Source organism: Pyrus communis, chromosome 7 (genome assembly GCF_963583255.1).
Source record: "Pyrus communis chromosome 7, drPyrComm1.1, whole genome shotgun sequence".
NCBI classification, from domain to species: domain Eukaryota; kingdom Viridiplantae; phylum Streptophyta; class Magnoliopsida; order Rosales; family Rosaceae; genus Pyrus; species Pyrus communis.
Window position 1 is genome coordinate 6,344,129 of NC_084809.1, and position 23,633 is coordinate 6,367,761.

The 23,633-nt window shown below is 37.2% G+C and overlaps 3 protein-coding genes across 3 annotated transcripts; 2 read left to right on the plus strand and 1 right to left on the minus strand.

Annotated features, from left to right (window-relative positions):
* Window positions 1–3,987: 3,987 nt before the first annotated feature.
* Window positions 3,988–5,604, plus strand: LOC137741039 (palmitoyl-monogalactosyldiacylglycerol delta-7 desaturase, chloroplastic-like). The gene is made up of 5 exons (XM_068480846.1): window positions 3,988–4,313; window positions 4,387–4,527; window positions 4,741–4,884; window positions 5,130–5,236; window positions 5,337–5,604. The coding sequence occupies exons 1-5, from the start codon at window positions 4,035–4,037 to the stop codon at window positions 5,602–5,604; spliced, it is 939 nt and encodes a 312-aa protein (XP_068336947.1). The 5' UTR covers window positions 3,988–4,034.
* An 8,057-nt stretch (window positions 5,605–13,661) lies between these two features.
* Window positions 13,662–15,103, minus strand: LOC137740982 (palmitoyl-monogalactosyldiacylglycerol delta-7 desaturase, chloroplastic-like). Its single transcript, XM_068480790.1, has 5 exons — window positions 14,786–15,103; window positions 14,484–14,624; window positions 14,228–14,371; window positions 14,007–14,113; window positions 13,662–13,917 (listed from the first exon to the last, which is right to left on the minus strand). Exons 1-5 carry the CDS (start codon window positions 15,101–15,103, stop codon window positions 13,662–13,664), a joined length of 966 nt encoding a protein of 321 aa, XP_068336891.1.
* A 3,703-nt stretch (window positions 15,104–18,806) lies between these two features.
* LOC137738827 (clathrin coat assembly protein AP180-like) lies at window positions 18,807–21,095 on the plus strand. The gene has a single exon (XM_068478299.1). It carries the CDS (start codon window positions 18,807–18,809, stop codon window positions 21,093–21,095), a length of 2,289 nt encoding a protein of 762 aa, XP_068334400.1.
* Window positions 21,096–23,633: the final 2,538 nt, after the last annotated feature.

Here is a 23,633-nt window from a genome sequence, read left to right on the forward strand (position 1 = left end):
ATAAGTATATTTCCACTCATCTGAATTAAAGAGTTTCTAACTTGGATACATAAAATTAAGCACATTATTTTAGCCAACTTAAGTTTGTAAAGAAACGCACAATTTACCAAAAAACTTAACTTGATGAATAAAAATGTCAGTAAAAAGAATTTTGGACTTCATAAAATTTTTGGAATGTATATTGTAGTTGATCATTTTCATGGAAGTGATTTAATTTAGGCAATTAAAAACCCTTTTCTAGCTACTCAGTACTACGGTCTGGTGATATTCCTCTTCGCTTAGAAGTGACGTCTTAGGTTCGAATCTTGTGGATGGCGAATTCGCAGCCAAATTATGCTACTTATTGTGTGGTTTAACCAAACTTTCCCTCCCCCTAATGTAAAAATGTTGATGTACTAAAAAAAAAAAAAAAAAAATCAAAACCCTTTTTTGGAAAAATATATAATGGGGAATTTTAACGAAAAACTCCCGATACTGTTCACTTTAACGAAAAATCACATTTTTACACTAAAAAGTCAATCCTGGTACTATTCACTTTACCCTTTATTTTGTCCTTATCGTTAAAATTAAAACTTTTCAAGTCATTTTCATTAGTTTTCCTTATATAGGGGAGGACAGTAATGGTTAGGGTTCTGGCTGGGGTCCCACCCAATTACCTTTACCTTTAGCATAAATTCAATCACATGCCCTTATCGAAACAAAGGCCCAAGCTAAGTAAAGAATGGCCCGGCTTTGTAACGGGAGATACGAACTTAGAATTTCTTCATTTGTCTGGGCAAATGGCTGTTATTAAGGTAAATTACATTTTCATACCTCAGATTTTAGGTCTATTTCAATTCCTTACAACATCTTCAAAACATTTTACTTTCATACCTTAAGTACTATTTTATTTCAAAATAATACTTCCGTTACATTTTCCATCCATTGATCCGTTAAATGCTGACGTGGCTGCCACATATATACCACGTAGCTGCCAAATGTCTGCCACGTGACAAAAATAATAATTTTTAAATTTTTTTTAAACATGAATTTAAAAAAAAAAACTATAAAAAGCAGAAACCCACCCCATCCCCGTAACCCCTCTTCTCCCTCCCAAGCATCCCAACCACCTCCCTCTCCTCCACTCTCTTCACCTCCCATCCCATCGTCCACTCTCTTCACCTCCCCTCCCATGCTCCCTCTCCTCCACTCTCTTCACCTCCCCTCCCATCCTACCTCTCCTCCACTCTCTTCACCTCCCCTCCCATCCAAAAACCCATCCCATCCCACCCAAAACCTAAATTTTCTCACCTAAAAAAAAAAAAAAAATTGAAACACACAGCGACCCATAGTCTGCAAGAAGAAGAAGAAGAAGAAGAAGAAGAAGAAGAAGAAAAGGGAGGAAGAAAGAAAAAAAAAAATTGAAACTATCCCTCCCCCCTCCCAACTGACCTATATATGCAACAATAAGAAGAATAAGAAGAAGAAGAAGAAGAAGAAGAAGAAGAGGAAGAGGGAGGGAGGTAGGGAGGGGGAAATTTTTTTTTTTTGAAACTATCCCTCCCGTTCCCACCACACCCCCCACCCAGCGACCTTCCCGCGAAACCCAGATCCTATATCCTCCCCCCGGCGAAGATGATTTTTGGGATTTTTTTTCCTCCTTCTCCTTCTTGTTGTTGCAGGTTTAGGGATGTTGGGATGCTTGGGAGCAAGAAGAGGCGGGTTTCCGTTTTTGGAAGTTTTTTTTTTTTTTTAATATTTTTTTTGCCACATGGCAGACATTTGGCAGCCACATGGCATATATGTGGCAGCCACGTCAGCACTTAACGGATCAATTGATGGAAAATGTAACGGAGGTATTATTTAGAAAATAAATAGTACATAAGGTATGAAAGTGAAATGTTTTGAAGATGTTGTAAGGAATTGAAATAGACCCCAAACCTGAGGTATGAAAATGTAATTTACCCCTGTTATTATTTATGAGAATTGTTATTGGCACTCCATAAATCTTATTTTGCACTTTAAATTTTTTATAAATTAGAAAGTAAAATACACTTATAAGAAATGTAGAATGAGATTTTTCAGTGCTTATAATAATTCCTTTGTTTATAATGTACAGTTTCATATTTGTGATCGTCCAAGTGGTGACGATTTCAACATTAATATCAACTGAAAACAGCATAGAAAGATCACCAAAAACACAGGTAATTCTTAATAACGCACTGGAGATGTTTCCATACCACCCGACATACGTTCTTCACAAGTTGGCCAGATATATGAATAATGACGTTAGAATTTTCACCGAGGAAGGATCTCTTACAAAGATTTAAAAAAATGGATAGTATTTGTAAATCTTCAAAATATTATATATATATATATATATATATATATATATATCAGCAATAAAAAGTGCAAAAAATCAAACGCATGGATAATCTTACATTCACAAATATTATAATTGTCGGCAACAAGTTTGTATATTTTAAAATTGTTGCATTATACTTCCGTCACCTATATTATTAAACTCAATGAGATCAATAAAAATTTTACAAAGCTTAACTCTAATGTACGATGTAGAATATAGACGAAAAAAAATAGAGAATTAAAAAAAATTGAGACTTATTTGTTAAATAGTCTCAAATTTGGGATGACAAAACGCATGAGATTTTTTTTTAAAAAAGAGAGGGAATCACTCCGAAATTTGGCTGCACTATGAAAAGAAGAATGTTTTTAATTTTATAATTAAAAATGAACGATTACTCTTCGAGGAAAAGTGAAATATTGTGTTGATTTTAAATGCTATTAATTTGCTTCAGGAGATTAATAAAATATTAAACTCAATTGTGAAATGGCCCAGCGGGGTTATGTTTGATACTTAAAAAGTAGTTTTAAGTGATGTGTCACCAATAAAATATAAATATATTAATCAACAGTTAAGTAATAATTCAATTGTCAACAACCACATCATTTGATTTATAAAATTTAATCTCTCTAACATTACTCATTCCTTAATATAATTTTTCTTAGAAGTCAAAATGGGTCCGGACCAGCCCTGATCTCATGGTGCCTCCGCCAGTGGATTCGAGTGAGATGCTCTAATTTGGTAGCAACTTGGTGTTCATCTCAATCTTTGATTTGAGTTGAGGGTGAATTCGTAATCACATAATTATGAACAATGTCATCATTGTAAATTAAATAAAAATATTATATGGTACATTGTCATGTTGAATATGACTTTCATATTGGGTGATGTTTTTCACACATTTATTTTTATCTTTCATATACTTTTTTTAATTTTTAATTGTCAAATTGAATAAATTGAACAAAATCAAATGACAAAAATTAACCCATGGTAGCACCACTCCTTCTAAGTCTCGATATAAAAAATTTATTCCCCTCATTTTAATATAACTTAAAGAAGTAAACATTTAAAAGAAATTAATTAAAGACTTTTCCTGTGGGGTCCTGAACAGATTGGAAACTGGTGAGCACTTGTAGCAATTATACTTGAAAAAACTTACTTAATAAGTATTGGTATATGCCCACGCACTAAGGTGTGTAAATTTTTTTTTTTTTTTAAATCAAAATTGTAGTAGAGAGGAAGAGAATGAGAGAGAACATGGGAGTGAGGAGAGGGGGAGAGAGGGAGAGAGGTTTATTTATTTATTTATTTTTAAAATCAGAGATATTAAATTACCTGTAGATGAGGCTTAAACAAAAAAATAGCAAAATTTTGTTTTGTAAAATTATGTTACTACCCTTAACTTTTTTTGTTATGATAAAAGACTAAATAGTTTTTTCAACCTCTGTTGATTGATAAAGAAAGTTGTTTTAATATGTAGTTTAGATATATAAAGTGATCAAAAACAAAAAATAAGAATATATAGAAAAGGTGCGTAATAATTAGTATGGTCCAACAAAAGCCTAGGGTAGGGGTACCCTTCACTCTATATAATATGCAAATTCATTCTGCACCATGCACTATCAAAATTAGCAACTGATAAATTAAGAAGAAGCAAAAGAAAGCAGAGAATTAGGGTTTTGTGGCAAGCCAAATGGGAGAGTGGGTGACGCAGTGGCGGGTAGAATTTTTGGGGAGGGAATGGAACTTTGTGGATATAGGCTCAGTAGTTGTCGTTTTGGCTTTGCATTTGCTTACTCTTTTAGCTCCATTTCATTTCACCTGGCCTGCATTTTGGGTGGCAGTTGCACTCTATTTTGTTGTAGGAGTGAGTGTAAATCTTTCTTACCACAGGCAACTTTCCCACCGGAGTTTCAAGCTTCCCAAATGGCTTGAATACTTCTTTGCTTACTGCGGAGTCCTATCGTTTCAGGTATATATACTTTTATGTACGTTTGCAGAGAAATTTTTGTTAGACTCGTTATTGTACTTTTTAATGTTCGCAGAGAAGTCCGCTTGAATGGGTGAGCATACACCGATCTCACCACCAATTTACAGATACATTGAAAGACCCTCATAGTCCCGTTAGAGGATTTTGGTATAGTCACATCGGTTGGATCTTCGATTTTCGGTCTCGGTTTGGAAGTGTATGAAACTCTTTAGCTCCCTCATAAGTAGTTCTTGCATACAATCACATGTATATGACTCTGTGTCTATCGCTCGCATCCCTTAATAGGTCAGATTATGAGAGATAGATACATGATATATTAGCAATTTGTAAGAGAAAAATCCCTTTGATGCACCGAGCTAAGCAAATGGACATACCAATGATAATTTTTCTGAACTTTGAAATTTTGCAGTATGAAGCACGACTTAAGAACGTTGGAGACTTGAAAAGAGATCCATTCTACAGATTTCTTCATTATACGTACCCCCTTCATGCAATAAGTTTTGGAGTGCTGCTCTATGCTGTTGGAGGACTACCATTTTTGGTTTGGGGGCTGGTAATTAAATATTGGTTCTTTTCTTAACTTTATAAGTGAAACACTACCTTATTAGCCCAAAGCAAAAGTAACTTAGGTAATTAGAACCATATTACTTCATGGTGACTTACCATTTGATTGTGGTAAATAATGGTACCTTTATTTTTGGATATGAACATATCAGTTATTCTTATCCATATATACACATACACACATACATATTAACTTCTCGAAGTGTGAGTGTGTTTTTTTTTTTTTTTTTGTAGGGTGTAAGGTCAGTAATTTTTCTCCATGCTACTTTTGGAATAAATTCGATTTGCCACACATGGGGAAAACAAGTATGGAATACTGGTGATCTGTCTAGAAACAACTGGTAATTTTAGCTATGTGTGATGGAAAATCTTCTCCAAGTTGTATATATAGGTAATAGCTAACAATGTTACAAATTTTGATTTCTGTACGTACGTACGTAGGTTAATTGGATTGATGGCTCATGGAGAAGGTTGGCACAATAATCACCACGCATTTGAACACTCAGCTCGGCATGGCTTGGAATGGTGGGAAATTGATGTTACGTGGTATGTAATAAGATTTCTTGAAATTATTGGTTTGGCAACAGAAGTACAGCGTCCTACTGAGACTCAGAAGAAACGAAAAGCTTTATTAAGCAACAACATGAACAACCAAACCAGGGAGCTCCAGGAAAAGCTTGAAACAGAAATCAATGGCGGAAAGATTTGAACAACAAAATCATGGAAGCTTGAATCTCGATCCAGCTATGAAGTTCATCTCAGCTATTTAAAATGCAGCCTATATAATATATAATAATGATATATATTCTTGTTAATAAAGCTGGAGTTTAATTACTTTCACTGTACTTTCCTCAATTGACTAACATTATGCATACTAATTAATTAAGATATTGAGTTGGAGTTGTATTTTCATTATATCTAGCATATGAGTATATATCTGCGTGCATATACTGTGGTATTTAGGCTTTCCCGTATGTTCCTACATGAAAATTTTCTATGATATTTATTACAAATATGAAAATGGTATTAAAAATTTTCCACTTGTTATGCATGCAAGTGATAAAATAGAAATTGAAGACTGTAACGATATGTTTAATGGTATGGTGCTAATATGTCTTTCTAAAATTTTGACAATACTTGTATATTTGTGCACTATACATATATGTATTAATTATGATTTTGACATAATCCAAATTAAATTTTCCACAGTAACTACTCTAGCTTGTAGAAATATAGCATTAATGGAAAAGAGACTTCATTCAATATAAAAAAAAAAAAAAAGCACAACATATAATATCAGTACAACAAAATACTAAAGTGGTTCATCTCAAATCCAAACCTGAAAATTATCTATAAAAAGAAGCGACGCACGAAACTTTCACAAAGAAAACAAAAGAAAAAGGAAAAATTCACACCTCGTCAACAACTTTTCCAAATCATTCTTCCAAACTTCACTTGAAACAAGAAATAAGCCGACTCGAATAAAATAATAGATGAGATATCACAAACCCCAAAAAGAAAGAAAATCCACCTACTAATTTCTACCTAATAAAAGAAGAATATTAGAAACAATGAAAAAACAAATAGAAAATTATATATAGCACAAGAAGACTAATTAGGAAAGTTTAAAAACCTACGAAAAACAACTCAGAGCGTCTCCAAAAACCAAAAAAAAAAAAAAAAAAAATTCCATGAAATAGAAATTTTATATTTTTTTTGTTGGCCGAAAATTATGCTCTTAAAGGGAAGGATGCAAAATATACATCAATTTTCCAAATCTAATATAATCTTATTTTTCATCTTTAGAAGGTGTGTCTGTGCCGCATGAGTTATAGAGAGAAAAATAAATGAGATACCCAATTTACATCTCTTCCATAGGAGTAGAATGTACATCTACATTCACATCTACGGAAATGCAAAATAAGGTGTAAATAATGTGATTTTTACAATTTAGATTTAGATCTCTCCGTGGAGATGTTCTAAAGAAGAGATACGTTGTTTCATGTCTTGATTTATGAATTAGTTGTTGATTCAACTTATTTATTTTTGTTAGCAAACTCTAAAAATTTAAATTTAAAGAATATTAAACCTAACAATGATAGAATGAAGAGATGTCGTTTCATACATTGATTTATAAATTAGTTGTTGATTCACATTGATATAAATAAATAAATAGTCTTCTTAGTCTCAGATGACTTACATGAATAGTAAAGGCATATTATGTTTATGTTGAATTCGATATCTAATTAGTTTTTAACTCGTCGAATAAAATTATAGAAAAGACATTGATATAAGTGCACACAATGAAAATAACCATTTAAAATTTCATATAGGTATGTTAAACGTGGTCTTCAATATCCATATCCTAGTGAAAAGTTGGGCCATGCACGTAGCAATTGGATCTGGAAGCTGTACAGAGAGCCTCCGTGATCTGCATGCATTTAGTGGACCACTTGCATGTGCCATGTGCGTAATATTGAATTTTGCATTGATTTCTGCAGACTAATTAGTTAGTAGCGTGTACGTATTATGGGGAGAGGATCCTCACTGAGCTCGGGATCCTCCTGACCAGTCTATCTGATCCGTTCAAATTTAATCCAACGATTTTAAACAGGAGGACCCTCTAAAAGGTATAATAATTGCAACCGTTAGATTAAGTTTGAACGGCCCAGATGGGTTGGTCAGGAAGATCCCCATCTTAAACTCAGGAGAGAGGATCCTCTTCCCGTATTATGTGTATTTATTCATGTCCTTTCGTTTCAAAGTTTCAAGAATTTACGCAACTGCTTCCCCTTTCCCTTTCAATTTCCACTTCGAGATGCATGTATACTATTTGGTCAGAGATTTTAAAAGTGAGTTGTCATTATATTAATTGGGTACAATGCTCTAGTACCAAATACAATGATCTGAAAATTAATTTGCACAAATGAGACAATAATAGAGCATCTCCAAAGGAGATGTCAAAAGATAAATATCAAATGTTAATTTGATGGCTGATGTGGTAATGTCAGATTTTCTCTTTTTCCAACCGATATGTTTCTTTGTTATAAATGATATTCATAGGATTCATTTTAAAAAGAAATCAATTAAAATACATTTTTCAAGATCTATAATTGGTGCATTAATAGGACCCACATAATAAAATAATTAAAAAAAATTGACATCACATTTTCTCATATGTCAATCCTCATAGGATTGACATATCGGTTGGAGCTCACTTCTACCTTCAAATTTGATTACATGGAATTCCAGCTAGGATTTGACATCTCCTTTGGAGATGATCTAAGTAGCTACCACATGTACGAAAACTTCCCACAACACCAATACAAACTTGTCACAAAAATGGTATATAACAGATTTGTCTAGGTGATTACAAACAGTCGCCGCCAAATAGCACGGCCACATAAAGTTATCGCAGGGGTGATGCCACATAAAGTCATCGTTAGTAGACAAGACCACATAATACAATGCTCAAGGCTAAAACCAAATATAGCCATTGTTGCAGTGCGGCCACAACACTCACTAGGCGAGACAATAGAGCTAGACTAAACTAGCTCAAAACTAAACTAACCTAAAATAAACTAAACTAGGCTAAAATAAACTAATCCGAGAAGGGAACCACACAACTGACACCATCTGATGGAAGGATAAGACCCTCAGGTAAGGACCACGGAAGTGCCATGGCACAAGACGGGTCCAACTACGTACCTATTTGGGCCCAAAATAATATTATTGGGTTGAGCGTAGGTTTATGTTTGGCCCAAAGCTTTTTGGAATATACTATGAGTTGTCTGGTGGTCCTAAGCCGTTCAGGTAGGGCGGTCGAGTCCTATTGCAAGAATGAATGATTTGGATAAGAGTGGATGGGTCGAAGTCCTAGTACGATAAGGGGTCCTAATGCAGTGAGGATTCTTGGCCAGAAATGAATATGGCCTGAAAAAGGGGTTGAGTTCAAAGTCCTAATAAGAGTAGGATTGGTCGAGATGAGGTTGGATCAGAATGAGAAGTCTTAATCCGAGTATGGTTTTAAATCGATAGTAAGGAGGATTTATTGCTATAAATAGAGAGCGGAGTGCACTATTCAAGTCCTCTCGAATTTAACACACAACTGCCCTACGCAAACCTCTCAAACATCTTGAGATTTTTTTTATTTTCTTTTTCCGCCAACACACCTTCAGTTTGGATAAACAACACTATGAAGGCAACCGGCGAACATCTTTAGTTTGGATAAACAGCATTGTTGCCATAGAATCAGCCGACTGAGGAGCACATTCAGTTTGGATAAACAGCACTGCGTCGAGGCCGACTGGTTACCTATCCAAGTCTTAGTCGAGAACGATTTCCGAATCCTTATTGGTAGAGGTCATCTTATTAGCCTTCTTGGCAAAGTAAAGTGTTATAAGTTACTACATTCGGCACATTGAATGTCGAGTGATTTTATGATCAGATACTCACAAGTGAGTTTCAAAGTTCGGCATTCTGACGCCCAGACCACATTCACCATCAAGGCATACATCTCTTTTGAGTACTTGTGTCCGTATAATCTAGAGCCGGTTCGACGTGCTTATACTCTTACGAATATAATCACCATGACCGAACCCGGCACCGACGATTCATGAACTTCGCAGAACTAGTAGCCTTGTTTTCAGGCTCGAGAACCCAAAGGCCGAGACTTGTTCCTTCCTCGGCCGCAGTTGCGAGATCAAGAAGTCAGCAGCGCGATCAAAGCAACATCAACAAATTTTACTGCTCGGCTGAGCTATGCCGACGAGTTGGCACGCCCTGCATCAACCGAATGATGTAGTTAGCTCATTAGTTACTCGGCCTGCACGCCACGTAGGCTTTGTAGTTTTTAGGGTCAACAGTACCACATCCACAAATCCAGTGAAGCAGCAACAATGAACCGTCGGCAACAGAGGTTCTAGATGTGACCATTGACAAGAAGCCCAAACAGAGCCACCGCCAGATTTGCACACCCAAACTAAAGCAGCACCATCAATGAGGCATTAAGCTCTAATTTGAGCATGGATTTCGGCAAGTCCACAACACCAAAGCAGAGTGATGAAATGTGGCTCCAACCCACCAGTAGCTACAATTCCCAACCCAGATCATGCGTCATACCCCAAGGCAGGGAAGAGGCCTTGAGCAAGGCATAATCCGGATTTGGACGAGGCGTGAAACTAAATCAAAATGGTGGGAGAGAAAGGTTGGAGGAATGACACGAGAGGGGAGAGGAAAGTGGGGCTCTGAGAAGACTGGGTTGGGGAAGATGGCATAAAGAAACAGAGGGGGTGGATGGCGAGGCAAGGGAAATCTGGGATGAGAAGGGGGAATAGAAGGGAAAGGGAGGACGGGAAGAAGGGAGGAAGGCTAGGAGAAGAAGGAGAAGTTGCCACCGGCACTCTTTTGATAAGAAATAGGGGGCTATTTTTTAGTCGAAGAACTGCTCGACCGGCCAGGGCCGCTATTGCACCGTAGTATTTTCCTAGCTGGTCTACTCACCTTACACACCAAAACACACAGCTAAAACGTGCATTCTTTATTGGTCTCGTTTGTTATTGGAATGGGAATCATTTCCCAATCTCGCATTGGAAATGGATGAATATTAGATTTGGGATTAGTTTGGTATGTTGGATTGGATTGGAAAGGATAATTTTTTAATTTTAAAGCATATTGAAGGTCCAAGTGAACGAACTTTCATTTGGAGAGGAATAGAAGATGATAAGACATGAAGAAAACTCATCCCTTCTACTTATACCATTTTGGAGAGGACTATATAAATAGATAAATTTTCTTCATAAGTAATCTATCGTCTACCCTCCTGTTGGTCGTAGTCTTCATTTCTCACTTCAACATATATAACTTGGAATTAGGTAGTTATCTATTCCAATCTAATCCACATACCAAATGAGCACGTAAGTGTATGAACCAAGTCAAATTTTGAAAACACAGATAGATCAAAGAATCCAAACCAACAGATAAACAGTCAAACTAAAATAGCCCACATGCGTTTCAATCTTGCGATGCAACTGTAATTCAATAAATTAAATACCGAGACAAGAACACAATGAGTTTCTTTTATGTGTAAAACCCCACACTCAATGCACAAAATTCACAGGCACACTGCCGATTAAAGAATCCACTAAGGAAAAACCAACAAGTATAGTGAATGGTATTATATGATGGAGATTGCCTTGCCCCTGTCTTCGTACTTGCTTCTCATCGTCGCCTCTTGGTCGCACAACTCTGGTCGCGGATAAGCTTTCTCGCACAACTTGATCACACACAATGAATGATATTATATGATGGAGATTAAAATATCTCACTCAAATCACTTTCTAGTCTAACTCTCAATTAAATTCGACGACTTTGCTAGATGGAATTTACACTCAAAACTTTAGCCAAAAAAAGATTACTATCTCTGACACTCTCAGTATACATGAATCAATTTTACTAGTCGAGAGCCAGAAGCACATTAGCCCTAAAGCCATTTTTATATGCAACACCTTGAAAGATCTTAGGCAATTTTTTATCCTGGAAATTACAAAGTTTACGCCGCAGCGCACAGGCCAAGCAACCATTGAGATAATTACATCTTTCTTGCTGATGTAGGCATGCCAACTTGGGACCGAGTTCGGTTGAGGGAGGAACACTCTCGGCCTAGAGTTTTAAAACCTGAAGATAAGGTTATGCAATATACTACTAAGTTTAGGATCTTCTACAAAGATTTGGCTGCTTCAACTATATTTGTGAAAATATAAGTACACCAAATCGATATTAGGCTGTAGGGACAAAGATGCTCAAAAGAGATGAGTGTGATTATGGTAAATGTTTTTCAGCTGTTTAAATGCCGAATTTTGAAGTGCACTTGTGAGTAAATAATTATAGATCACCTCACTTCATTGAGAAAGTTGAGAATTGACCTCGTTTGGCGAAAGAATCGTAGATTCTTCACCGGCTGAGACTTGGATTGATAAGCAACCAAATTAGAAGTAATGTTGTTAATCCAAACTAAACGTACTTCGATTGACTAGTTCTACGGCTCCAGTAATGTTAATCCAAACTGAATATGTCGCAATTGTCAACACAATGATATTAATCCAATTGCATATGAATTGACGAAGGGGTTAGTGAAATAGTTAGTATTTTCTCAAGGGTGTGAGAAGGGTTTTGCATAGAGCGTTCAACTGTTTATTTAGTTGAAGGTCATTCTACTTAGCAAAACCATTTCTATTATAGGGGTGAATTTCGTAATGGCCAAACCTGTTAACGTAGAGTCCTGCTAGAACTATGACTCCTCGACACCCACATGAATACTCATCAAACCCCTCTTCTATTGGAACATTATCTCTATCTAGTCTCAACCTATTTGACTTGAACTAGGATCTGAACATAGTCCCTTTAATTCATTCCTTATCTGATCACCCGCAAGTTTTGATTCTTGGAATGATTCAAATCTTATCAAAACCCATGATGATCCTTAACAATTTTAATTCATTCAAGACTCTACCGAGCCACACCTAAGTTTGATCCTTTAGTAATCCCAAATTCATTAGGACTCGGTCGAACCGCTGGCACTACATTCCTAGGCTAAGAATGCCATCGGCCTGAAGAATCACCATTGAGCCGAGAATCACGGCCTTCCGTTTTGGTTTATTTCCTCTCGGCCCAAATTCATTCTTTGAGGCACAAACACTTATGTGATTTAATTTTGTGTTATGTAATGTCTAAAAAGTAAGTAGCAAGCACGGTTGAGTTATTGAGTTAATGCCCAAGGCTTCTAACAATTAACAATTGAAATAGTAATTATCTAATACTAAGTTATTGTGTTAGATGTTTGATTCTGAAATGTTGTTAGTCCTCTGTTTGGGTTTTCTTTGTATTTGTTTGACGCTTGTTTTTGCCCTGAGTTTGAATGTTAGTATCTAGTCCATCAAAAAAAGAAAACTCATTCCTACTTTTATTTGGTAGGTGAGTTTGCTTGAGCTGTATTTGGAGCATATAGAAGTTTGTTTTGGAAGATGAAAAGCATCCAAAGCTGTAGATGAGTTGTTACGAAACTCATCTTTATTCCTAAGTTTTTGTTTACTAATTACTTAGACATCGTAAAGTCTTTGGCTGACACTGCGTCACGACAGTGTTCCAAGGTTATGATCTTTATTCATTTTGCAAAGTAAACTTATCACTTCATTTAGATTGTGGAAGTCCAATCCCACAACCCATAGATTAAATAAAAATCATAGGATATTTAGTAAATATAGCTATTTTAAGGTTATCTCCAACTTAAGGGTCTAAAATCTTAAAATTTAGTCACAGATAGGTGAATAGGTGAATAACCTCATACATATAGGTGAATAGTTAAACACGGGGCTAGATTTGAGATTTTAGATCCTTAAGTTGGAGATAGCCTAATATCCAATGAGAAATATTTGCATGTATATATTTAGAACAATGTCATGTAGTGTTAATATTCCATGTGTGATAATATAAATCGACAACAAGATTGATATATCCCATTATTAGAGTATAAAAAAAATTAAATACACCTTTTTAATTAGAATGCAACAATAACAACACGTGACATTTTCAAGTTCGCCTTAAAATTACTCATATCCTAACACTCGTTCTTCATACAAGAAGGCAACGTTTCTTCAAAGTAGCTGAATTAGTTCATTGCATAGCATAGAAAAATACAAAATAGACATTACAAGGCAAATCAATAACAACGTTCATAGCTTAAATTTGGGTCTCCGTTAATTACTACTTTCAGTATTCTTTGGAGTTTCCATTGGTTTTAACTGTTCCAGGCTTTTCCTTGCTGATTTTGTTGCTTAAAGCCTTTCGTTTTTTCTGAATCTCGGTTGGGAGTTTAACGTCAGTTGCCAAACCAACAGCTTGAAGAAATCTTATTACGTACCAAGTAAGATCAACTTGCCACCATTCAAAGCCCTGTCGAGCTGAGTACTCAAAAGCATGGTGGTTATTATGCCAACCTTCTCCATGTGCTAGCAATCCAAACAACCTAAAACAATTGAAGTAATTCATTACATTTACTCTTATCCATGGAAATTAGAAACTTTGTTCCATCAACTAAATAAAGTTAGATTTTACCAATTGTTTTTAGACAAATCACCAGTATCCCACACTTTCTTTCCCCATTTGTGGCAAATCGAGTTTATGGCAAATGTAACGTGGAGATAAAGTATCGTCCTCACACCCTGTAAAGAATGAAAAACCAACTAATTATTACCCAACAAAAAAGGAAGAAGAACGTTTGAGAAATTAGGCTAGGGCTTAATTAAACAGTAAACGGTAATGAAGAGAAAATTTACCAAGCCCCAAACTAGAAAGGGTAGGCCTCCCACGGTATATAGTAGAACTCCAAGAGCAAGTGAGTGAAAGGGGTATGTGTAATGGAGAAATATATAGTACGGCTGCTTTTTCAGATCTCCAACATTGTTGAGTCGTCCTTCAATCTGAATATATTCAAAAGAACCTTTATGGTGCAATATGTTATGATAATGACATACGTATATCATAAAATTGTTCTTCTTTTGAGAAATATAATGAAATAGTAAGAAAACATACACTTCCAAACCGCGAACCGTAATCAAAGAGCCAACCAATATGGCTAAACCAAAAGCCCTTAATTGGGGTGTGAGCATCATTCCATGTATCAGTAAACTGGTGATGGTTCCTGTGTGTGCTCACCCATTCAAGTGGACTTCCCTGCAAGCCAAAAGTAGATCATTCTCACAAACTTTTCTGCTAAAACAAGATACGTCAAATCCATGTAATGTTCTCTTTTCATACAAATGCTTCATGTTTAATATTTCCTTGTAAAATCTCCGCAATTAAAATATCTTAAGAACGATTTTTGTTTCACAAACCTGAAGGGACAGAACCCCACAGTAGGCAAAAGAGTACTCAAGCCATTTCGGAAGCTTAAAACTTTTGTGGGAGAGATTTCTATGGTAAGACAGCGTTACACCGAGACCTGTGATCACGTACAGTGCCATGGCCAACCAAACTGCACTCCCATTGAAATGAAATGGTGCTAAAAGGGCAAGGAAATGCAAACCCAAAACGACAACCAGAGTCCCCACGTCCATGAAGTTCCATTGCCTCCCCAGGAGTTGTACTCTCCACTTCACCAACCAATAGTACAGCTCCAGCATTGCCACAGCATCTCCTTCCTTTTGCTCCATATGGCTAGTAAATATTTTGCTCAACCGAAGCAAGAGACTTGCAGCGAAATGTAAAAACCATGTCGCAGAAGCCTTTTTTATATAGAAAACCCTTTAGGAAGTATGGAAGTGAGGGAGACTAATCACATGTGTCAGAGACTTATAAAAAAATTGTGAAAACTAATGAAAATAATTTGAAAATTTTGAGTTTTAACAATAAGATAAAATAATAAAGTAAATAGTACCATAATTAATTTTTTAATATAAAAATATATTTTTTGTTAAAATAACAGTATCGAAAACTTTTCGTTAAAATTTCTTAAAACATAAGGTGAAGGTCAGAACTCTGTCGATTAGCAAGGTCCCGATTTCTCATTTCTTTTTGTACCATTTTCACCCTCCATGACGATGAAAAGCAAAGTACATAATTGTTTTATGTATCTAAAGAACTTTTAGGTACGGATATTTGTATATGTACAACCCTTCTTTTATATCTCTTTTGCAGTAGGCGAAGATAAATATTTCCATAGATAAAATATTGTACCATATATATATATTTTTTTAAAGGACACTATAGATATCATTTCATAGGTAACTAATTATGTAGTCATCAAGTTGCTCATTAAAGATGGTTATCGGTTCAAGGAGGATGCCTCTGATTTTTCAAGATAAGAAGGGGTACAGAAAATGGAAGGGGATCCTCTTCGGATCCCTTCCTTTTAATTCATCAAATTAATGGATTTGTGTCATTAAAATTTGATACAACGATTATAAATCAAGGTTCACTTTAAAAGTCATAATAACTTCAGCCATTGGATCAAATTTCAGTGGCACGGATTCACTGATTTGGCGGATTAGGAGAAAAGGATCCGGAGAGGATCCCTTTCCATAGAAAATGTCTCGACTCAATGTTCAATTACCAGGCGCCACGACGCTGAAGTAACACATGTCATACTCTTGGGAAAAGCTCTAACAACATAAATATTTTGGACATGAATATATTGATTCAAAATTCAATTTAATTATGTGTTTATTATTAAGGGCAAAAAAATTGTGTCTTTAGTTTTTCATAATGGATTTTCTTTGATATCTGATATATTTTTGTATTGTAGATTGGTTTTGACCCAGATTGGTTTTGAATGGGATTTTTAATTTGGGGAAGCAAGCACATAAATGTGTTCATTTCCCAAAATGGTCAATCAGCAAACACAAAAATCTCCAAATAAATCAAATTTTCCAACTGTGTTTTCAAATTTGGGGAAGAAGATGATGATTTGAGGAAGAAATCCTCAATTTGCAACGGCAAGCACAGAAATGTGTTCATTTCCCAAAAGGACCAACCAGCAAACACGAACAATCTATAAATAAATCAAATCTTCCAACTGGAGTTTCCATTATATTTCACTTATCTAACAACATCCAATAAATATCAATTTTAGAGAGAGAGAGAGAGAGAGAGAGAGAGAGAGAGTAGAGAGAGAATTATTAGAAAATGGGAGAAAATAACTTATTTATATACGAGGGCAATTTGGTCAGTGTAGAAAAAATTCTATTTTTGTCCTATTGTTGTGCATGTCATGTTCATATTCAAAAAAATCCTATCTTTACCCAAGATTAAGAAAATGTCCTGTTTTTAGTATTTTTCCAAAAAAAAATTTATATTTAGGTTAGGGAGTCCGAAAACATTTCATGGCATTTTTATACGGGTGGAGTCATGAATTTGTTCATAATTTGGGGTTTTAATATGATGTATCGCTTTTGAATAGTTTTAAATTATTTTAACTATGTGCGATATTACTACTCTAGTTTATACTAAAACACGAAGTAGTTTATACTAAAACACAAAATGAAAGTTGAACGGCTAGATTAAAACTGTCATTTTATAATAGTATCCATTTTTTTACGTTCTTTTCCGACCTTTTTTTCACGTTCTTTTTCTTTTTCTTGACAAGTTGAATTTTAACTCCGCATAATAATATGTAGGTGGGTCGGTCAAAGGCTACAAAATCATGCACGCACCAAACCCCACTGGGTTTAAGTTTGCCTGTGGGTAGTAGTTGTATCCGTATCTGAATTTCTCTCATAGATGATGGGCTGATCATGATGATTTCCTGCAGAAGCTCTGTATGATCACATGCAATGAATATTGTTGCGATCGTATCTCAAAGCAAGCCAGCCACTAGGGCTAGCCTAGTGGTGAGGGTGTCGGGAAGGGGTGGGCTAGCTAGTTTAGGTTTTAGATTCGACTGAGGATGAGGATTCTTTACTCTTCTATTTCCATTCCCTTTCATTTTCTCTTCTCACATATTAATTTTTTGTCTTATTATCTTTATAAAAAAAATTAATATAAGATGTTAACGTAGCTTAATCGTGACCATTTAAATAGAAAGGGATGAAAGGATAGAAAGATTAAGAGGGTAGAGAATCATCCTCCTTCGACTGAAGGAGAAACGAAAAGACTATCAAACACTTGATGACAACCACAAATTAAAAACTGCCATAAAAATAAGTCGTACGAAAGGAGATTAAATTTGTAGATTAAATTTTGTAAACTAAATGATATAAAAATTGGTGATTGGATTATTACTTAATCGTTGATAAACGTGCTTATTTTTTATTGATGACACCTCAGTTGGTTTGCTAATTTAGTCTCTCTAGCATTACTAATTCTCAGATCATGGTACAAGTTTGCATGGTTACTAACTACAACAGTACAACTCTAGCTTCTAAAGTTCAACCAGTCCAAACAATGACAAATGGTATGCAAAAACATAGCCATTACGACCCCCATTTTCTATGCGGATCAGGATCCTCTCCTGATCTAAGGATGAGAATCCTCTTGACCAAAGAATATGGACCGTTGGATGAAAATCTAACGGTTATAATTATTATAACTTTAAAGAGACCCCTTGTTTGTAGCTGTTGGATTTTCATCCAACGATCCACACTTCTTAATCAGGAGGATCCTCATCCTTAGATCAGGAGAGGATCTTGATTCTTTCTCTGCAACGCCCAAAATTACACGTGTTAAGGACATTCTAAAAAGTAGCACGTACGTACCCTTCTAAACCGGGCCATAAACGAGTGCATGGATCACCATGATCAACTCGCCATGGGAAGGTACTGACTTCACGTTTGTTATCAAAATAGCAAAGGACTAGAACCCCATTACGTCCCATTCCCGCATGCAATACCCCAACTTAATTCATTAATTCAATTGAGATTTGATTAGTGAACAAAAACATGCGAAGGACTTGGTCAACCAAACATGCGCGAGTCTCGGTCACGTCCACAAAGGCCCTTCCCTCTTCTCCACCACCCAAATTATTTCCAAACTCTCCCCACCCTCTCCTCCCTCCTCTCAAAACCAAAAGCTTGTACCACTAATTACAATTTCAATCCCAATTTCCACACAAGAAGAAACAATTCTACACCATAACATGGCAAAAAACCTCAATTCACGACCCAACGTTATTATTTCAATCGTTTCTTTGTACAGAACTCAATTTCTTTGCGTATAAATTAGAATGAATTAGAATATTGTGTTGTAAGAAGAAATCTCTATCATCATTATTACTTTCACCAATTCATCATCGTCAACAATTGTGGATTACATTTCGTCCTTACGCCCAATTTCGTCCCAGATTAAAACAGTTTTGAATATCGGCTTGTCACAACAAGAAATCTCATCGTAGTTGATTCGTCTAAATCGCTAGCAACAAAGATGCCAAGCAAGCTAAAGAAGGCAATTGGAGCTGTGAAGGACCAAACGAGTATAAGCCTAGCCAAGGTCTCCAACAACAACAACTCGGCCAACCTCGAAGTCACAGTCCTCAAAGCCACGTCCCACGACGTCGTCCCCATCGTCGACAAATACATCCAAGAAATTCTCACGCTCATTACGTCCAACAAATCGTACGCCTCCTCCTGCGCCCAAGCCATCGCCAAGCGCATCGGCAAAACCCGCAACTGGATCGTCGTGCTCAAATCCCTCATGCTCGTCCTCCGCATCTTCCAAGACGGCGACCCCTATTTTCCGATCGAAGTCCTCCACGCCATGAAGGGCGGCGCCAAAATCCTCAACCTATCCAACTTCCGCGACGATTCCAACTCCTGCCCGTGGGATTACACCGCCTTCGTCCGCACCTTCGCCCTCTACCTCGAAGAGCGACTGGACTGCTTCCTCACCGGGAAGCTCCAGCGGCGGTTCACCTACCAGCGCGACCAGGAATTCAACAACAACCGCAGAAGCTCCCGGTCCAACGGGCCCGTCATCCGCGACATGAAGCCCGCGATTCTGCTCGATCGGATACATTACTGGCAGAAACTGCTCGACAGAGCGATCGCCACGACGCCAACGGGGGCGGCCAAAACAAACCGTTTGGTATTGATCTCGCTCTATTCGATCGTTCAAGAGACGTACGATCTGTACCGGGACATATCCGACGGTTTGGCTCTGCTTCTAGATAGCTTCTTCCAACTGCAATACCAGTCGTGCGTGAACGCCTTTCACGCCTGTGTGAAAGCCTCAAAACAATTTGAGGAGCTAGCGTCGTTTTACGCGCTCTGTAAGATCTTGGGGGTTGGGAGGACCTCGGAGTATCCGAGCGTGCAGAAAATTTCGGACGAGCTTCTGGAGACGTTACAGGAGTTTCTGAAGGATCAGGCTTCGTTTCCGGGTCGGTCGCCGCCAACCCATTTGCAGATTGGTTCGGATCAAATGGCGGGAAAGGAGGGTAAGAATAAAGGGTTGAGCTTTGAACCGAATGAAATCGCTTCTTCTGAGCAATACGAGGGGTCAGAGAGAGGCTCTGCTTTCGGTTCGGCTTGCACTTCGTTGGAGGATTTGACGAGTGTCGCCGACCACAGTGGGAATGTGAGTCCGTCTTGGTCGGTGGAGCAAGAGTTTTATAATTCAGAGGAACAACCGGATAAGACACCGGAGAATGAATCCATCAGACGGGCGAATGGGAATGGATCAACCCAATCATTGCCGGCTGAGGTCGATCAACCTCAACCGGTGAGTGTTGGGTTTGATCTTGTTTCTTTTGACGACTGGACACCACGACCAGATCAAACAAAGCAACAAGAAAAAGGAGTTGAACAACTATTTGGTGTCGAAAATCAAGAAGGTGCGAAACATGGATGGGAGCTTGTGTTGTTCGAGTCTACAAACAAAGAACCGCCGCTGCAAAGATCATCGCCACCACCTTCGTCTGTAAATAATCTGTTTGATTCATCAAACCTAGACAGTTTGTTTCAGAAATCTTCAGTCCCACAACACCAATACAATCCATTTCTCGAAGATACAATTCCAATCGAGAGCTTTGCAACCTCTTCGAGTTCAAAAACCACCGCCAGCAATGGCTTTGGAAATTTCGGAGACGATTTGCTTTGGTCCCCTAGTACGTCCCAACCAGCGGCACCAACATTTTGTGCACATAATTCAAATGTTGGACAAATGGCGCCAACATTCCCCACGCAGAATACAAACAATACAACAACAGTACCGACAGTTCCCGCCCACAATCCAAATAACACCACAATGACACCGCCACCATTTGGCGGGCCGAGCCCAAAAGGGGGCACAATTTCACCAACATTGTGGACGCAACATTCCAATGAGAGCACAATGGCACCGACATTTTGCGCGCGGAGCACGAATGAGCCCACAACTGCGCCAACATTTTGTGCTCAGAGTCCGAAAGAGTTGGCAGCAGCAACATTCTGTGCCCAAAACTCCAACGAGAGTGGAATGGCACCGACATTCCGTGCGGTGGCTCGTGATAACAAGAGTGTAGCTCCGAGATTTCATGCAGACGAAGCTAATGAGTTCGCAGCTGCGCCGACATTCAGTGTGCAGAGTGAAAACGACCCGTTTGCAGTGTTACCAGATGCGACAAGTACTAGTGATCCTATGTGTAACGAATCGATGAATCAAGATAGTCTGTTGCATCAACAGAGACTGTGGTTGGAACAGCAAAACAAGATTATTGCTAAACATATGTCTTGACTTTTGAATTGAGATTATTCTGTAGAGGTGGACCTCGAAATTTATATAAAATCAAATGTAATTATCTTGTATTCAGAAAACTTTAATCCATTCTCTTTGGCAGAGTTGAACGGCAACTGCGAGTTTATAGCATATGCTTCACATGCACCTCCGAGCCCAACAAATAGGGCCCTGGTGTTTGGAACGGTCACAGCCATGATATCATGCAGACTTGAATCATTGCCCATAAAAAAAAAACAAAGGAGCCCATGAATCATGTTCATCCCACTTTAGCAAGCCAATTAGCTTGCATGTTGACATGGTCAATACTTCTTACGATTTGCCGGAAAATGGCTGGTCCGAGAAGGCATTGAGATGATGTGACGTTGTCATTAATTACTTTCCGTCTACGTATTCATTGACAAACATATTGACAGCGATGTATTCTAGTATCCGTAGTATCACGATATGAACGATAGGTCAATAGTTGATAACGAATCGATACGTTTGATGATACAAAGTCGTTATGTACGCAACATAGTAATCAGGTCACCTAACCAAAGATTTCATCTTCCGAGGGACCTAAAGAGTACTAAAAAAACGTAATTGATTTGGTTAAGAGTATTCTCCAGTACACTTCATAAGCTCCATAACCTAGAGAAGAGAAGAATGAAACGTATGGAGACATGGGACGTTAAAAGTGGTGGTTAACGTAAGGGTCATGAATTATAACCGTGGCAGTGTTGCGGGGAAATGTCAGTGAAAAGAACCACACAATGACCAAAAGGAATAGGTGTACAGGCTTTACAGCTAAGTTTTGTACAGTTGCTTTAAACAGAGATCTCACGATTCACGGGAAAATATGACCCCTCCCTCCCCCAACACAAAATAAAATTAAAAAAGTCACGAACTTTTCTTCTGCAGGCATCAGATGCAGATGCAAATGCAATTTAGGCGAGGCATAGGCAAGCAACATGTGAAATTGTGAAAGAGAAAATGGACTACACATTACACTTACCATCATAGACATACTGATATTTTGACATCTCATTTTAATGATATGCGATATCCCATATTAATAATATATTATTGACTCTAAATATTACAATATCACATGACAAGAACTAGTCCATGACTTTATATCCTTAACACTGAACTGATGGCGCGTTTACGTAACCGTAATCAAAATAGAGGAATTGGATTGAAGAGAAATTGAATTGAGGAGGAGTCAGAATCGGATTACTGTTGAAGTTGTTTACCTAAATGTTCTGGAATCGGAGTATGAATGAACTTTAGTTCATATAATTTGTTTACTAATTCAGATGAATCAGAATATAAATCAATAAGATTACTGAAATGCCCTTATTGTTTTTTGTTTTATTTTATCCTTTATTTATTTTTAATAACATTTTAGTTAGGAGTTAAGATCAAAAAGCAAACATTTAACAAATATTTTTACATTTTAGTACCCTGTAGAAGCACATCTATCTCTATTTGATTTTAAGAATAAAAAAAACATTTCATAAAATAATTTATTAAAGAGAAAAATAAATTGCAATAAGTAGTAAGAAGAAAAGAGGTCAAGGCCGTCATTGGTTCTCAAAACAAGACGGTCTCCGTCTTCAGGGGAAAAAGAAAATGTTCTCCGTCCTCTTTGGTTCTCAAAACAGAGGTGCGAAGGAACCCATATCTCTCTATCATTCTGGATTGTTTTGATTTGTATCATTGTATGTGGGTTTGTATTTGTTTGCACCGCCATCGCCGTTGGAGCTCACCGTGAGTTGATAAAGATGAAATTACAAGACTCTGTGATCGGTTGGAAAGGCAAAGTTGTTGGGGTACTTTCGGATTAGCCAAAAATCATGAGGGTCGTTTCGGTACAAAAGTCAGAATCCGGATGAAGAGTCTCTCCAGGAATCCAAATACCAGGTCTCTCCTAAGAATCCAAATCCGAGAATTTTCGGAGTGTGATTCCGAATTTTAGATGGGCCCCATGTGCTTTTGATTTCCTAAAATTTTAGTAAACACTGGAATCCTTTCAATCGGGAATGATTCCCTTTCATTTCATTCCAACCCCGATTGGTAAACACGCCATGAAAGTTACAATGCCAGTGTATTCATATTATACAAGTCATTTTTGTAATTAAGTGTTAACATATATAAATGATAATAGATGTTCAAATTAATGTGGGTTGTGGTATCCAAATACCTCTTTTTATCTTTCATACACATTTATACGTCTATCAACGTTCAACTTTCGAATCGAATGAATTAAAAAAGATCGTAAGACATAAATTAATAAAAGGTGTGTAAATATAAAAAATAATGCATGGATACTTGTTGACCCTAAAAACTACCTAGCCTACGTGGCGTGCAGGTCAAGTAATTAATAAGCTAACTACGTCATTCGATTGAATGCGGGGCATGCCAACTCGTCGCCCGATGAGTAAAATATGTTGTTGTGGCGTTGGGTGCGATGCTGACTTCTTGATCTCGCGATTGCAGCCGAGAAAGGAACACGTCTCGGCCTTCAGGTTCTAGAGCCTGAAGACAAGGTTG

Coding starts and splice junctions, on each gene's coding strand:
- LOC137741039 (XM_068480846.1), top strand. CDS start 4,035: ATGGGAGAGTGGGTGACGCAGTGGCGGGTAGAATTTTTGGGGAGGGAA. Junction 4,528..4,740: donor TTCGGTCTCGGTTTGGAAGT/GTATGAAACTCT, acceptor GAAATTTTGCAG/TATGAAGCACGACTTAAGAA. Junction 5,237..5,336: donor GATCTGTCTAGAAACAACTG/GTAATTTTAGCT, acceptor GTACGTACGTAG/GTTAATTGGATTGATGGCTC.
- LOC137740982 (XM_068480790.1), bottom strand. CDS start 15,103: ATGGAGCAAAAGGAAGGAGATGCTGTGGCAATGCTGGAGCTGTACTAT. Junction 14,372..14,483: donor ACGGTTCGCGGTTTGGAAGT/GTATGTTTTCTT, acceptor GAATATATTCAG/ATTGAAGGACGACTCAACAA. Junction 14,114..14,227: donor CCTTTCTAGTTTGGGGCTTG/GTAAATTTTCTC, acceptor CATTCTTTACAG/GGTGTGAGGACGATACTTTA.
- LOC137738827 (XM_068478299.1), top strand. CDS start 18,807: ATGCCAAGCAAGCTAAAGAAGGCAATTGGAGCTGTGAAGGACCAAACG.